Here is a 15,470-nt window from a genome sequence, read left to right as displayed (position 1 = left end):
GATTGCATATTCAAATGCTATAAAATCAGGAACCTTCTACTCATAACTCCAAATTGCCTTTACATTTCATTTTACATAAGGTTGTCATGATTGTAACTGATTAATAGGCTCTACTATGGAGAATAAATGAGTAAGTGTGAAATTAGTTTTAAAAAATAGAATTAGAAATATTTTTAGAAGATAGAATTTTAAAACAGCAGAATTAGAACATACAAGATGCATTGGCAATTTGAGACATTAATTGATGATGTACCTAATGCCTTGAACTACAAGTGAAAGTTAGAATTTATTTTACATCCTACACCCAATGCAAAGCTTCATTCTGAAATTTTCTTAATACCGCCAAAGGAAATTATATGTGCCTAATTTTGTGCACAGTTGCAATTGGTGACTTCAGAATTAGACGTTAATCCAATTTTATTTGTTTCGTCCATAACAACTTCAATAAAATATGTTAACTTCCTCAGGCTTTCACTAGAGTGAATAAAAGAAAGATAACTGGATTAGGAATCATATTTACAAGCTGTTTGCATAAAATTATTTGTTTTATTTTTTTATTTTCTGCAGTTTATAAAGATGACGATTTGTTTTTAAATCAATAAATAAATAACGTATTTTACATTTTTAAAGCTAGGAACAGGAACAATTGATAGGGAAATATAACCTGTATAAAAAGTCAGCACCTACATGAATTTTGTCTGATATTTATACTAGGCTTCAAAATGGCAAAGAGGCATTTTCTTTTGGTGTAGTTGGATAATTGTCCATTCCATCCTCCCAGTTTGCTGTTAGAAACCAGCTACAACATGTGCACTGTAAATATTATAAATCATTTGGAGATACCCTACAATCTAAAATTTTGCATGAGTATGGTATAGGTTGGTATGAACTGCAGGCAATTTCAAATGTAGATCCATAGCTGATCTAATTGGCAAGCTAGGAGGTTGGGTGCCTTCCAAAGATGAGGTGACTTAAACTTTCTAAATTCTTAAGTTATGGCAATGGTAACTGAGGACTGAAGGCCCCAAGGTTTGAAGGCTGTAATAAAATATGTATATATGCATAATAAAAATAGATGGTCCTCATCCCTTCAAGCCAACATTACACTTTGTAAGTACAGGATATTGGTCAAGAGCAGAATAATTCATAAAATACTATATTGTAAAATGATAATTTCGATATAATTTGAACTTGGATGTATTCACTGACTGCTTAAAAACTGCTGGAAAGAGGATTGGTTAGGCATGGAAATTCCACAACTATTTTCCAACATCTACTACGGTATGGTATGCTTTGCTTTGTTTTATTTTGCTTTGTTTACTTCCTTTTTTTGTTTAAAGTCACTTAGTTGAGTTGGGTGGCTATAGAAATTAAATCTAGGGACACGGTGGCTCAGTGGCTAAGATGCTGAGGTTGTTGATGAGAAAGGTTGGAGGTTCGGTGGTTCGAATCCCTAGCACCATGCAATGGAGTGAGCTCCCATTACTTGTCCCAACTTCTGCCAACCTAGCAGTTCAAAAGCATGTAAAAAAGTGCAAGAAAAATAGGGACCACCTTTGGTGGGAAGGTAACAGCATTCTGTGCACCTTCAGCACTTAGTCATGCCGGCCACATGACCATGGCTCTTCGGCTTTAAAACGGAGATGAGCACCACCCCCTAGAGTCGGGAATGACTAGCGCATATGTGCAAGGGGAACCTTTACCTTTTACCTTTACCACAGAAATTAAATAAATAAATAAATAAATAAATAAACATGTAACTGTTCTATTACATTTCAATACCTAAGTCTTGACCAGCTTGGTCACATAGAATTACTGCAGCATTTTTTATACTTCCTTTAGGCTTTTGCACCAAGATGGTGTTCACAGGAACTCTCTTGCAAAAATAAAAATAAAAATTTAGTCCCATTGTTGTCAGGACACTTTGTTTTATTTTCTATGTTATTTTAGCAACAGATGTGTCCACTGAGGAATTGAATAACTACTTACCTTTCAGTACTTTTCACTCTTTTTTTCTTTTTTTGGAACTCTTTTGAGTTTTAGTGATTCTGTCTAGTTTTTTCTTAATTTCCTTATTTGGCTAATAGTTCAGTGAGTATATAAAGGAGTTCAATAAAGGAAAAGAAATTTCATTCAGACCAATATGCCACAAGAATCTCTCATACTCAGGATGCTCTTTCTTTTCTCTCTGTATGAAAGGCAAACTATAGGTTTTTGAATAATTTCTTCCACAAGCTCTCAAATATTACATATGGACAAAATGCTACTGAGCATATCCTCTTGTGTACATGTAGTCCTTGACTTATGACCAAAACTGAGCGCAATATTTACGTTGCTAAGTGAGGCATTTGTTAAGTGAATTTTTCCCCATTTTACAATCTTTGTTGCCCCCATTGTTAAGTGAATCACTGCAGCTGTTGATTTAATAACATGGTTGTTATGTGAATTTGTCTTCCCTATTGACTTTGCTGGTCAGAAGGTCACAAAATGTGATCATATGACCTTGGGACATTGCAACCATCATAAATATGAGTCAGTTCCAAGTGGCTGAATTTTGATCACATGACCTTGGGGATGCTGCAACAGTCATAAGTCTGATAAACAATCATGCCACTTTTTTCAATGCCATTGTAACTTCAAATGATCATTAAATGAACTGTTGTAAATTGAGGATTCCATGTATATGCATTATGCTTACACCTAATTCGGTTGGTAGAGATTATATATTTTATCTTATAGTCCTATGTTCTACAGAAGAGTTGGGTTCAGTTTCAGGATTTTGGTATGATGAAATTTTCTTTCCCAGGTATTCTTACATATAGTATCACTAGTTATTTTGTCCATCCATTGTCTTCTGATCCCAAAGCAATCCCAATCCTACTTGTTACGTAGTCATGCAGGTAGGCGGGCTTTGGGGTAGCTCTGCCTGACTTGCGCAGTTCAGTAGGAGGGGTTTCCTTGGTTTCCTGGGTAAAATGTTTACCCAGTCCAGTGGTGGTTTCTAGATCCTGGTTTCTAGATCCTGTTGCAACAGGTATGGTGCAACGGGCCTGGCGTCCACCACATGAACGTGCGCAGCATTCACGCACATGCATGCAGCGCACGCATGCATCCTTACCTCCTGCGATGCCTCCGTGATGCTCCAGCTGCTCGGCGGAGCATCGCACAGGCACCGTATGCTCAATGCGCAGAAGCGCAGAAGAGCTCAAATACCGGTAAGGAGCATGGACGGGCAGGTGGGCCCTCCAAAACACCATACCGGAACGGTACCCGGTGCTCCCGGCAGGCATGGGTATGCCTGTACTGGGGCGTACCGGTCATAACCCACCACTGACCCAGTCCCAATATTGCCTGTAGTGCTATTTGTTTAATAGATATAGAAACCTAAGCACATAACATTGTAAATGGTGATGGATAGATTAAAAATCTCAATATTGCCTTTTAAGTTGAAGCATATTCTGCCTCAGTGTTGGCACAGTCCTGTTGTTACCATAATTAGATCCTGTGTTGTTGATTAAAATATTTATTTTAATTTTGAATTTCAAATTCAAGAGCTTGATGGAGTATTTCTAAATGGTACTTTTCATATAATGCATGTGAGATGTTTTCTTGAATAGCCATCTCGTTTTGATTTTTTAATTACGTATTATACTGATGATTATATTATTTAACTAACAGCATCCTAAACTACAAACTGTTTCAATCAGTACCTTCATTATTATCTATATTCATTGCTTTGCGTCTAACACAATGCTCAGTAACAAGAATGCTTATAACAAAGAATGCATATATTCAAAGCTTAAGTATATAGTTAAGTAGCTATTGTATTGGCATGGTATTGTCAATTAAGGCCATATTTATAATAATGAAAAATGTCCTGCAACTCCGAAATTATCCAACTGCAATCATCTATAGGTAAAGAATTTAAAATAATTTTGCTGATTTTAAAATCATTTTGCATAACAATTCTAAAAAATAAAACAAAATATTAATCCCATAGACATTTATTGTTCTTATTCCAAGAAGGCTTGTTAATGTAAGGGCTCTATCCTTAGTAATCGTATGTTAAGAACTGGTGGAATTGGATGAGCTAATGGATCATGGGACAGAAGTAACTCTGCAGCTTAAGTGTTGATCTCGACAAATATAACCTTATTAACATGATTGATTGCAGGCAAATGGATCTCAAGAAACTTGGGAAGGTATGGGGAGCTCGTCGTTCCTTGGATATTTCTACAAGAATTGTATCAAGAAGTCAGGTCAATTATGAGTGATAGTGGGAATTGTAGCATCTGGCATGGCACTGATTCATTCTTCCCAACAGCCAAGTTTGAAGAACTCCAATAATTAAATAAGATATAAAGCCTGCATGATGAGAATCCTGATTCACACATCTCCCCCATTTCTATACTGTAGAGTTGGTATAAAATATTTTATAAAGTTAACATTGTTCTAAAATAATGATGCTAAATTGATTAGAGTGAAAAATCATTCAGTGAGGTTTTTTTCCTGATAAATGATTTGAATCTGGTTGTATAATAATTTCCAGTGATAACAAAAGAAATATAAATTAAAGGAAGTCATAGATGGGGCCAAATACACCCCTGAGTGCTATTTGTTAGGGTTTTTAAACATAAACAATAAGAATTCACATAAACTTTGTGGGTTCATAAATGGAATTCAGCTAAGAGGACAACCATGTACTGAAGAGTTTGCTATCTCTTGCTATTAGATTGGGTAATGGATATGGCTTCAGCGCCATCGTCTTTCAAGACATTGATATTGGTCACCTGTAGGCCCAGGGCTTGGAACCAATCTAGCCCTAGGAGGCTCTTCAGGTTGCCGCTGACTACTGTCACTGGGAGTTTCCCGCTGAACTGCTTGAACTTCACCTGGAAGGTGCCTTGGCCCACGATGGGGACCCAGTTTCCCTGGTAATCGTGTAGGCGGATGTCAGGGGTGCGAAGATGCTGCTTCTTTAGTCGAGGGATAGCCTGCTTTAGGGTAGACCACGGCATGATGGTCAATGATGACCCGGTGTTGATCTCCATCTCACATGGAGAGACCTCGATGAGGACTGTGACCTTCAGCTTTTTTGGCCGCCTGGTGTGGACTTGGCCGATTGACGTGTGGTATGTGACTGTATTGCCACCCTCTGAGCACCGTGGTGGCTTCTGCCAGGCCCCTTGGTTGGGCCTCTGTTGGTGGTTTGGTGTGCTTCTAGGCTGCCAGGTAGTGACAGGGAATTCGCTCCAGCACACCTTGGTGATGTGCCCCTTTTGCTAGCAACACTGGCAGGTTGCGTCAGAGAAATGGCAAGCCGATCTGGCATGGTCCCCTCCATAGTTAGCGCAAGGCGGGAGATGCGGTGCATAGTGGGTCATCAGCGTCTGCTGGAGCATGGACCAGGCAACTGGTTGCAGCGGTGTCAGCTCAGAGAGGTCTTTTGCCGTCTCAAACACTTTCCGGCCACAGTATCCGAGCAACATGTTCTTCTTGCGGCCTTCAGAAAGGCCCATGAGGTCATTTGCCTCGAGGAAGCAGTCAAATCATGGCATGTACAAGTCCCAGTGCTCGATGACTGGGTCATACGGAGTCTGTAGGATGTGCATGGCCATTTTGTGTTCAGAGGGCGTTTTGAATTTGCCACTCAAAAATGGCTGCTCAAAGCTCCGCTGAGCTCCGGACTGGATGTACTTGCTGGATTGCTGTGCTCTTTCGATTCACCTAGTTGCCTTCCAATTCCACCTTCGTCGCCAGTGTTAGATTGGGTAATGGATAGGCACACACAGGCTTAATGGTAACAACAGCTCTTTATTAGATACAATAAGTAAGAGCAATCCAGCGAAGGTCGAGTCTGACAGCAGCCCTTTTATAGGGAGCTGTCAGACCCCTTGACCAATAGGATTAAACTTCTGTTCCCGCCGGAACAGAGGACCTTGGTGGAAACCACTGAAGCTAGAGCAAGTATCTAACTCTTGCCTTCCTATTGAAATTCCCCCTGATCGTTTTCAATCAAACCTTGTATGATTCTATTTACCTGTACCAGTTGAGGATATGGAAAGTATCTGCTACAATGAATGTGCAACAAACAGCACATAGGCCAAGACCATTTGTGGGTTTCTTTCATGCATCCAACCTACACACATAAAAAGTCTGACAGATACTTCTTAAATACTATTATTGTATGGAAAATTGCTCCAGAAATATACAGACACATATTATTGACATAGATGATAATTCATATAGAGAAAATAGGTAACATGTAACTGGAGCACCTTTATCATAAGCTGATATCTGGATATATTACAATTGGTTTCACTTTTATCAGTGTCTTATAAATTACAATCCTTGGTCTATAGCGGTGACGACTAACTTTTTACATTACTGTGTGCTGACCTGCGTGTCGCAAATGGCACACAAAACTGTCCCGCCTGAACCGCACAGCCTTACTGGCCTTCCTGCATGTGGAGTGCTGAAACCTGGAAAAGTAGCATTCCAGCATGCAAGCACGTGCTGGCACCTAAACTTCCAGTTTCCAGTGCAAGCTTGCACCCAACGAACAGCTGGTCATTGCACACGTGCACGATGGAAACCCCAGAAGTTTGGGTTCCAGCACGCTCATACACGCCGGAACGCTGCTCTTCCAGGTTTTGGCACTCCTGCGCATATAAAGGCTAGCTGACCAGCGCATGTATGTGCACAGGAACACGGAGGAGGGGCCAGTGAGGCTGTGCGTCCCAGCAAGCCGCACAGGATGGCTCTGCATGCCGCTTCAGGCACACGTACCATATATTTGCCACCACAGGTCTATAGAAATTCATGGATTTACTTGCTGGCTAGGAACCAAAGATGAATAGACTTAATGGAATTAGTCCTTTTATTGAAAAGTGTATTCTAAAATGCTTTGCACTGCAAATTTGCTTTGGATCTTTTGTGCTGTGATTGCATATTTATGAATATGGCCTTAATTGATTCCTTTTTTTTTCTTTTTCTCATTAATCTTTGGATTTTGTTCAGTGTTTGGCATATTTGTATGTGATGCTTACCAACTCTTTCTGTTAACTACCACAGGTTTACACCCTACGAGTGGTATAACCCCCACCCATGCAACCCTGACTCAGATGTGGTGGAAAACAATTTTACTTTACTTAATAGTTTCTGGTTTGGAGTTGGAGCTCTCATGCAGCAAGGTACAGCGGTTACCCTTCACTCCTGCACATATCCCACAGTTTGATGGAGGGCTGCTGTGCTGGTAAACTCCACTATTGGTAGCTATAGCAAAAACCTGAAAGCTTAATTTGGAAGGAAAGATATAATTACATATGTTTATGTACTGACAATTTAACGATGCACTTGGGGAGAATGGCCATGGAACCCAACTGAAAAGAGCCCTTCATTTGAAAATACTTGTCAAACTTATGTTACTTACCAAAACAGAATTAAGGCTTCTCTGCAGATATTTAAGATATGTGTCTCTTCCAAATGTATCCTATCTTTGATGCTCACAATTGCAGTTGATTCTAGAAATTGCACAAAAGGCCCATTTGGCTGTGAAATTAATAGGATGCCTTTGATACTGTATGGCATTCACTGGGAGACTTGAAGTAATGCATTTTTGCCTACATATGACTTATACATGTATATAAAGTTTATGCTGCTGTGAATCCTTTCAATACTGATCACACATTAAGGAAATTATAAGAACAGACAACATTTTTAAACGCTTTGCTAGTATAAAACAGTGTTATAATCTGGAAAAAACATAAGCCATTTTTTTCTTGTATTCATCTAGCTTTTTTGGCATATGTAGGAAGATTTACGTACCAAAGTATATTGTACACAGGGTGAGGAAATCTAATTTCATCCATTAGAGTAAGTTCTTTTTGTCATTTGGTGAATATAGCACATACGATTTCTCACTACTGGACAGGTGTATACTTCAGAGTACTTTATGTTTAAATTTGGTGTTCTTAATAATCTTCTTTTTTTGGAGTTTACCAACATCCACAACAAACTGTGGGATGTCGTGTCTGCAAGTTACCACTACCTTGGATACATGACAGTCAGCCCCAACCAGACTCTGCTTGTCTTTGAAGAAGCATTAAAAAGGAAAACTAAACTCAAACATTTGTAAATCGCAGCAAATATTTCCATGTACAAACTTGTGGTACGTGTGGACTATAAGGGCAGCATCATTAACATGAAGCGTTTGAACCAGAGATGAATGGCTTTAACCTCTGCACCTATTGGTATGCTCTTTTTTTGCTCTTTATGCTGCTGAATCATAAAGCATTGTTTATTAAATTATAAGTTGTGATCATCAGACTTTCTCTTTTCTATAGAGGTTGAGCAAAGTCTGAATCAGGATTGGCTGTCATGTCTGCCAAAACAAATAAAATAGACACTAGAGAGTCTTCAGCAAGTATTGTCACTCATTTGTAACATTTATTTCCCCACCATTCCCTGATTTTCAAATCAGATCATTTTTTTTCTTTGAACATGCAATATAATTAGAGATTAATTTATATAGAAAACAGAACAAGTTAAAATCCCCCGCTTACAAGCCTATATAACCACCATGAAGTTGTTATTCTAAACCAGAAAGCTGTTATTACTAATCCCAATTCTCTGGGAATAACTTCTTTGAATTCAATGCACCTTAGATTGTAGTAAATATACCTTACTTACTTGAGTCAATATTCAGCATCCAAATTAATCAGTAGAGTTATACATTCCAATGAACGCAGCTTTGTAAGAATCAATGATGAAACTGTTAAGAATAATGAATAAGATTCCATAACGTACCATAAAAATCAGACACAACAATTTTCTGCACATACCACAACTATGCACATACAGAATAGACAAATTTATTTCATGTATTTAGCAGATAAATAGATGCCAAGAGAGATGAATGTAAAAAGTATCAGTCCCCTTTCCCCATAATATGAATTGGGAAGGATGGTCACATAGCAATTGTAAGGATTAATTATATCTGATCATTCATTTTTCAAAGAAGCCTGCATTCTGCTTGAAATCAGGCATTTTTTTCTTTTGGATTTAATCAAAATCAGGGGAATATCATTCTGTCAGCCAATGGTATGGTTTCAGCTTTTCTGTGGTTGAAGTGATTGTTTTTGTTATCTTCTGATACCTTGTATGGTTGGCAACAAGCAGATGTCTAAATGAAATGCATTCTTTCTTTTCACACCAGCAATGGGCTTTTCTTATAAATCAAAGGGAATTCAAAATTAGCAATAAAGAATGTAAGAATTTCAGAACCTCCCTGTGTAGAATATCTATCTTGGAAGCAGAAATCATATCATTTTGGCGAGTTGCAATGCTGTAACACAGTGAGCTATTGAATTACTTTTCAACAGCTGTTATTACGGCTATTGTTATTACAATAATATCGACAGAGCTAAGTTCTGTTGACTATCTTATATTAATACAATTTGCAGCTTTAAACCATACATAACACAAGATTTTATCTGAAATATTTAATTTGGAAAACACCGTATTTAAATTAGATATTTTCCAATATTTAATTTGGAAAATACAATATTTCAGTTTACAAATAAAGATATTTTCCAAGGCCATAAATTATGCTTTTGCCTTCCATATAATTGTCTTAGAAGATATAGCACCTCGGTGCCAAAAAAAGTTTGGTAAACAAATCAGAACAGTTAATACACTTGCATGGTAGTCAGCGATAAAGAGTTTGACCACCCGCTGAGGTGTTGTAAAGAGGAAGAAGTTTAATTGCTGATGCTTTTTCAGCATCAGTAGAAATGCAATAAAAAATTGAAGGATTTTTTTTATCTCCTTGATATAAGGGTTGCTCGGGTTTTTCTGCAATTGTTTATTGACAGATCAGAAATCAATCCCCATATTCAGCTCAAAACTCCAGATGCAGCTTAAATGGTGTTGTTTTCTCTAAGTTACTGTATGCGATGCAGCGTAGTTTTCATTTTATGTAACAGGGAAATAAGGAACAAATAAAGGAAAGTTGAAAGATTATTTAAAGGTAGCAATGGCAGCTTCAACAAACTAATTTGCTTATAGTTTTGCCTCATATCAAATTTTTAAGATATAAATCTGAAAAAATGGGTATTGAAATTCAGAGCCCTATCTCCAATTAAAATTTTGAATTCAAAAGACTTCCCAAATGATAAAAACTCCCCATTTCATGCTTGAATCAGATGTCCTACATCTAAAATGATATTTCAGGCTTGGGGCAGGGTGTCTTGAATTCAGATCATTTTGCATAATCCTAGTCTGCAGTAATATTAGAATTGTATTCACTTTTAACAAAATAGACACAGTCAAAGGACAATTAGGGAAAATTGTACCAGAACATTTTTGAGATGCTTGGGTTGTTTACATTAGTTGTAATAAACTGAACATTTATTGAAAATATTCTGTTTTCTGAGAATAAACAAATGACAAGGTTCTCCCCAAATGTATGTACAGAAGAATTTCTCACTTGGTATTATGGGGTGGGAGGAGCAATATGAATAGTTAGAATGAATGTCGCTATTTCCCAGGGTGAGGGAGAATAGTGCTTTAATAATTAAATAATATGCAATTATCCATTTACTTTCGTGACCTTGCTATATTTAATGTTGCCTAATTTTTTCATATATTTTGAGGCATTCCGTAAAGGAAAAGTAATATATCCTCATATTATAGGGCATAATATTGAAAGTTCTTCCATTCTCATTCTGGTCCTATTTATTACAGCAACATCGATAAAACCTACTTCCAACTAAGAATATCCATCATCATACTTCAACTGTTTTACTTCAAAAAGCAATTAAGGGACATGTTAATCATTAAGGAAAATAAATAAATGGCAGTTCTGATCCAAAGACATCTATTCGTTTGTCATCTAGCACTGCATTCATCTTATGAAAAGTATTTGTTGAGTCTATCATTACTCTATACATCTAAATTATAGCATCAAATCATTCTTCTTCTGTATTCATAAGTTAACATGTTTCTGAAAATAACTTTCCATAGCGTGATCTTAACATTTCTTTTCATCCTATTGTAATACAATTGTTTTGATGGTGTCATGCAGGATCAGAGCTGATGCCAAAAGCTCTTTCCACCAGAATAGTAGGAGGAATATGGTGGTTTTTTACCTTAATTATAATCTCATCCTACACTGCTAATTTGGCTGCCTTCTTAACGGTTGAGAGGATGGAGTCACCTATTGATTCAGCAGATGATTTAGCAAAACAAACTAGGATAGAATATGGAGCTGTTAGAGATGGATCAACCATGACATTTTTCAAGGTAAGATGCTACGAAAACTTTTTGTTGGTGAATTGTTATGATTTTTTAATACTTTGTTATATATTGAATAGGACATTTGGATGATGAAAATAAATTATGCAGGTAAGTCAAAACTGGATATACATATTGGATTTTTGATTGTTGGATCCTTCTGACTATAGTTGTTTACTCAAAATTATGTTGCTCAGCCTTCAAAAAAAAACCCAACTTTTTCCTTTGCCCCTTATAAATAGGCATGGCCAATATCAATTTGGGATTTAAGTCATAGTTTGGGGGGACAAGCCCAACAGTGGTTAAATAAGCTGTTTTCTTAAAAAAAACATATCAATATGATGTTACATTTAAATTATAGTTAGACTACAGTTCTTTAAATTTATTATCTCAGTTGATTTTAATGTTTCTAGGTTTTCACAATACTAAATATTCTTAGTCACACCAAGAGCTTTCTCTATAGATACATTTCTCAGGACCTGGTCCTAAAATTTGGAAGGTGCATATGTTTTGTATTTTATATTAAGTAGAAAATTAACTTCCTTACAAGAAAGTCTCACCTAAGATCATGTTTCTCATGATCCTTGTTAGATTGGGTAATGGATAGGCACACACAGGCTTAATGGTAACAACAGCTCTTTATTAAGTAGAACAAATGAGAACAATACAGCAAAGAATGAGTCTGACAGCAGCCCTTTTATAGGGAGTTGTCACCACTGTTCCCCCCCAGAACAGAGGACCTTGGTGGAAACCACTGTAGTTAGAACAAGTACCTAACACCCCTCCCCTCTTGGATGGAACAATCCTACTTGTTACGTAGTCACGCAGGTAGGCGGGCTTTTGGGTAGCTCTGCCTGACCTGCACAGTTCAGTAGGAGGGTTTTCCATGGACAGGTCGGATGGACCTGTTTGCTCCGCAGCTCTGCTTGGTGGAAGCTACTGGAAACTTTCACAGGTCCCGGCTGGAGCTTCTAGAGCCCGTTCGCTTGGAGCTCGCTGCGGGCCTGCAACATAACCAGATAAGTTTCCTGGTACCCTTGGGCTTGAGCTGGCCATGGAAGGAGTGCGTGTTTGCTCCATTTGGGTAGGGCTAACTCATGCAGGAATTACCTCTGGTTGTCTAAGAGTGGAGTTGGAGAGGCGGCCACGGAGTTGGTCAATATGCCTTCTCCAATTCCTACCATCCTTGAGCTCTAGGAGGTAAGAGCGAGGGCCGGTGATGCCTATCACTGTGGCAGGAATCTACAGAGTTCCCCTGGTGTAGTTGTGGGCGTATACTGAATCCTCTATGCTAAATGTCCGAATCATGCTTAAGGAGTCTGGGGCAATGAGGCAGAATAATTGGGGAGAAGTCGGTCTAAGTGGGATCTTAGCCTGTGACCGATGAGAAACTCGGAAGGGCTTCTCCCTGTAGTGGCACTGGATGTGATGTGCTGAATTAGTGAATAGTGGTCAACCCGTGTTTGCCAATCTCCAGGGCCCATCCCAGATAGGGCCTCTTTTGCAGATCTCACCATTCTCTCCACCTGACCATTGGAGGGCGGATGGAATGGCACGACCAGGGCATGCCTGATTCCCTGAGCTGCTAGGAAGGTCTCAAATTGCCATAAATTGGGGCCCATTGTCAGAGACCAAGATGTCGGGCAGGCTGTGTGTGGAGAAAAGTTTCTGTAGCACCTTGATAACCGCTTCTGCCGTAGTGGAGGTCATCAGGACTATCTCTAACCATTTCGAGTAGGCGTCCACAACTACGAGAAATGACTGGCCATGAACTGGGCCAGCAAAGTCAATGTGCACCCTAGACCATGGTGCTTGAAGTCACTCCCACTCCTTTGGTGGCACCTCTAGGGGAGCTGGTCTGGACTCCTGGCATGATGCAGCAGCTTAGAGCATCAGCGTGCCCCAAAGTGGAGCCTGGTCGGTGGATGAGACGGTAGGAGTAGGCAGCTAGGAAGATGGTCCATCTGCTCATGTGAGGAGATAATGACACTGGGGTAGGTCGGTCCCCAGCCAGTAAGCACAACAACGGCTTGTGGTCCGTAACCAGTTCGAAGTCCTGGCCATATAGATACTCATGGAACCTCTTTACTCTGGCCACTGCAGCCAAAGCCTCACAGTCCAGCTGGCTGTAGTTCCGCTCTGCGGCAGACAAGGTCCTGGAATAAAATGCAATAGGGGCTTCGGTTCCATTGGGCATGTGGTGGCTGAGGACGGTGCCGATGCCGAATGAGGAAGGGTCACAGGTCAGCACCAATGGCAGGGTCTGGCTGTATTGTACCAGAAAGGAGTCCGCCAACATGAGTCGTTTTACCGCGGCAAATGCAGCAGCCTCGGCTCTGCCTCAGGAACACTTCGCTTTCTTAGCCAGGAGACAGTGTAAGGGCTCAGCAATGGTGGCTTTCTGTTTAAGAAAGATGCTGTAGAAATTAAGGAGCCCGAGGAACGCCTGTAGTTTGGTTTGATTGCGAGGTGTGGGGGCATCCTGAATTGCTTTCATTTTTTGTGTGGTCAGGTGAATCCCAGAGCCATTGATTAAGTACCCTAAGAATTCAGCCCTTGGCATGTTAATTTGGCATTTCTTTTTTTTCTTTTTCTTTTTGAGACGGAGGCCTTTGTCTCTAATTCGAGCCAAAACTGTTCATGCACGTTTGAAAAGTTGCACCTCATTTGCAGCCAATACCAAGATGTCATCGAAGGGGACTCCTGGAATCCCTGCAAAAGCCGTTCCATGACACTTTGGAACAGTCCAGGGGTGATACTAACACCAAATTGCAGGCGGTGACATTTGAATGCATTCCTGTGCATCACAATGGTTTGGGCCTAAGCTATAGCACCATCTACAGGCAGTTGTTGGTATGCCTGTGCCATGTCCAATTTTGCGAACATTTTCCCGGGGCCTAATGAATGAAGGAGGTGCTGTACAATGGGTACAAAGTAGGCGCTTTGTTGTAGCACTTCATTTATTGTGCTCTTGTGGTCTGCACAGATGCGGACAGACCTATCAGATTTGACCTATCACTATAGGGGTCTCCCAGCATGCGTGATCAACCGGCTGTAGGATTCTCTGGCCTACAAGCTTGTCAATTTCCCTGTCAATTTTGGGGCAGAGAGCAAAGGGTACTCTCCTGCGTTTTAGCCTTATTGGGGCTATGTTGGGGTCCAAACTAAAGGAAATTAGAAGTCCCCACATATTTACCCAGACCGGTGCCGAAGATGTCCTCGAACTCCTTAAAGATGGCTTCAGTGCCGTCGTCTTTCAAGGCGTTGATACCGGTCACTTCTAGGCCCAGGGCTTGGAACCAGTCTAGCCCTAGGAGGCTCTGCAGGTTGCCTCTGACCACTGTCACTGAGAGTTTCCCATTGAACTGCTTGAACCTCACCTGGAAGGTGCCTTGGCCCACAATGGGAACCTGGTTTTCCTGATAAACTCGTAGGTGGATGTCAGGGGTGCGAAGATGCTGCTTCTTTAGGCTAGGGATAGCCTGCTTTTGGGTAGACCACAGCATGATGGTCACCTGGTTGGGCCACGAGGGAGGGTTACCCCTCGTGGAAATGTGCCCACCAGGTTACCAAGCATTTCACCAGCCCCGGGCCCGGGGAAGGGGCGGTGGGGTAGCAGTGATTATCCGGGAGGACCTAGAGCCGAGGGAGTCCACTGTGCCACAGACGTCCGGATGTGAATCCCTTGTTGTGAAATGGGGCCCTGGGAGGCAGTTGGGCCTGCTGATAGTATACCTGGCTCCCCGCCATACATCAGCGACCCTGCCTGAGCTCCTCAAGCTAATCTCATCGGTGGCGGTTGAGACCCCCAAACTTTTAGTGATGGGGGATTTTAACCTGCTGTCGGTGGGAGAAGCATCAGAGGGGGTTCGGGAGTTCATGGCTTCCATGATAGCCATGGACCTGACTCAAATGATTCAGGGCCCGACACACGAGGGAGGTCACACCTTGGACCTCGTTTTTGTCTCTCGCCAGTGGTTGAGTGATCTGGGAGGAGTGAATTTAACCATCACTCCTCTATCATGGTCAGATCACTCACTCCTCCGACTTGACTTCCCTGGTGCTACCCCTCGCTGCGGGGAGGCGGAACCGGAAAACACTAGATGGTTCTGCCCCAGGCGCTTGATGGAACCAGACAGGTTCCAGACGGAGCTTGGGCCACCTCCTGCAGCCCT

General features: G+C 40.6%; 1 protein-coding gene across 4 annotated transcripts in view; it reads left to right on the top strand.

The window, feature by feature from the left end:
* Positions 1-15,470, top strand: part of GRIK1 (glutamate ionotropic receptor kainate type subunit 1) — a 150,486-nt gene that overhangs the window by 119,705 nt on the left and 15,311 nt on the right. For 3 of the 4 annotated variants that reach the window (XM_081950644.1, XM_081950643.1, XM_081950645.1), the window contains 2 exons: positions 7,075-7,193; positions 11,087-11,304. In XM_081950644.1, coding sequence (XP_081806770.1) covers positions 7,075-7,193; positions 11,087-11,304 — 337 coding nt within the window. Of the gene's footprint in view, positions 1-7,074; positions 7,256-11,086; positions 11,305-15,470 lie in introns of those variants that run through there. The other variant, XM_081950646.1, reaches the window with a different exon arrangement.

Source organism: Natrix helvetica (assembly GCF_964273705.1).
Source record: "Natrix helvetica genome assembly, chromosome: 4".
Taxonomy (NCBI): domain Eukaryota; kingdom Metazoa; phylum Chordata; class Lepidosauria; order Squamata; family Natricidae; genus Natrix; species Natrix helvetica.
Note: the sequence above shows the minus strand (reverse complement) of the source record. Positions and strands in the feature narration are given on the sequence as shown.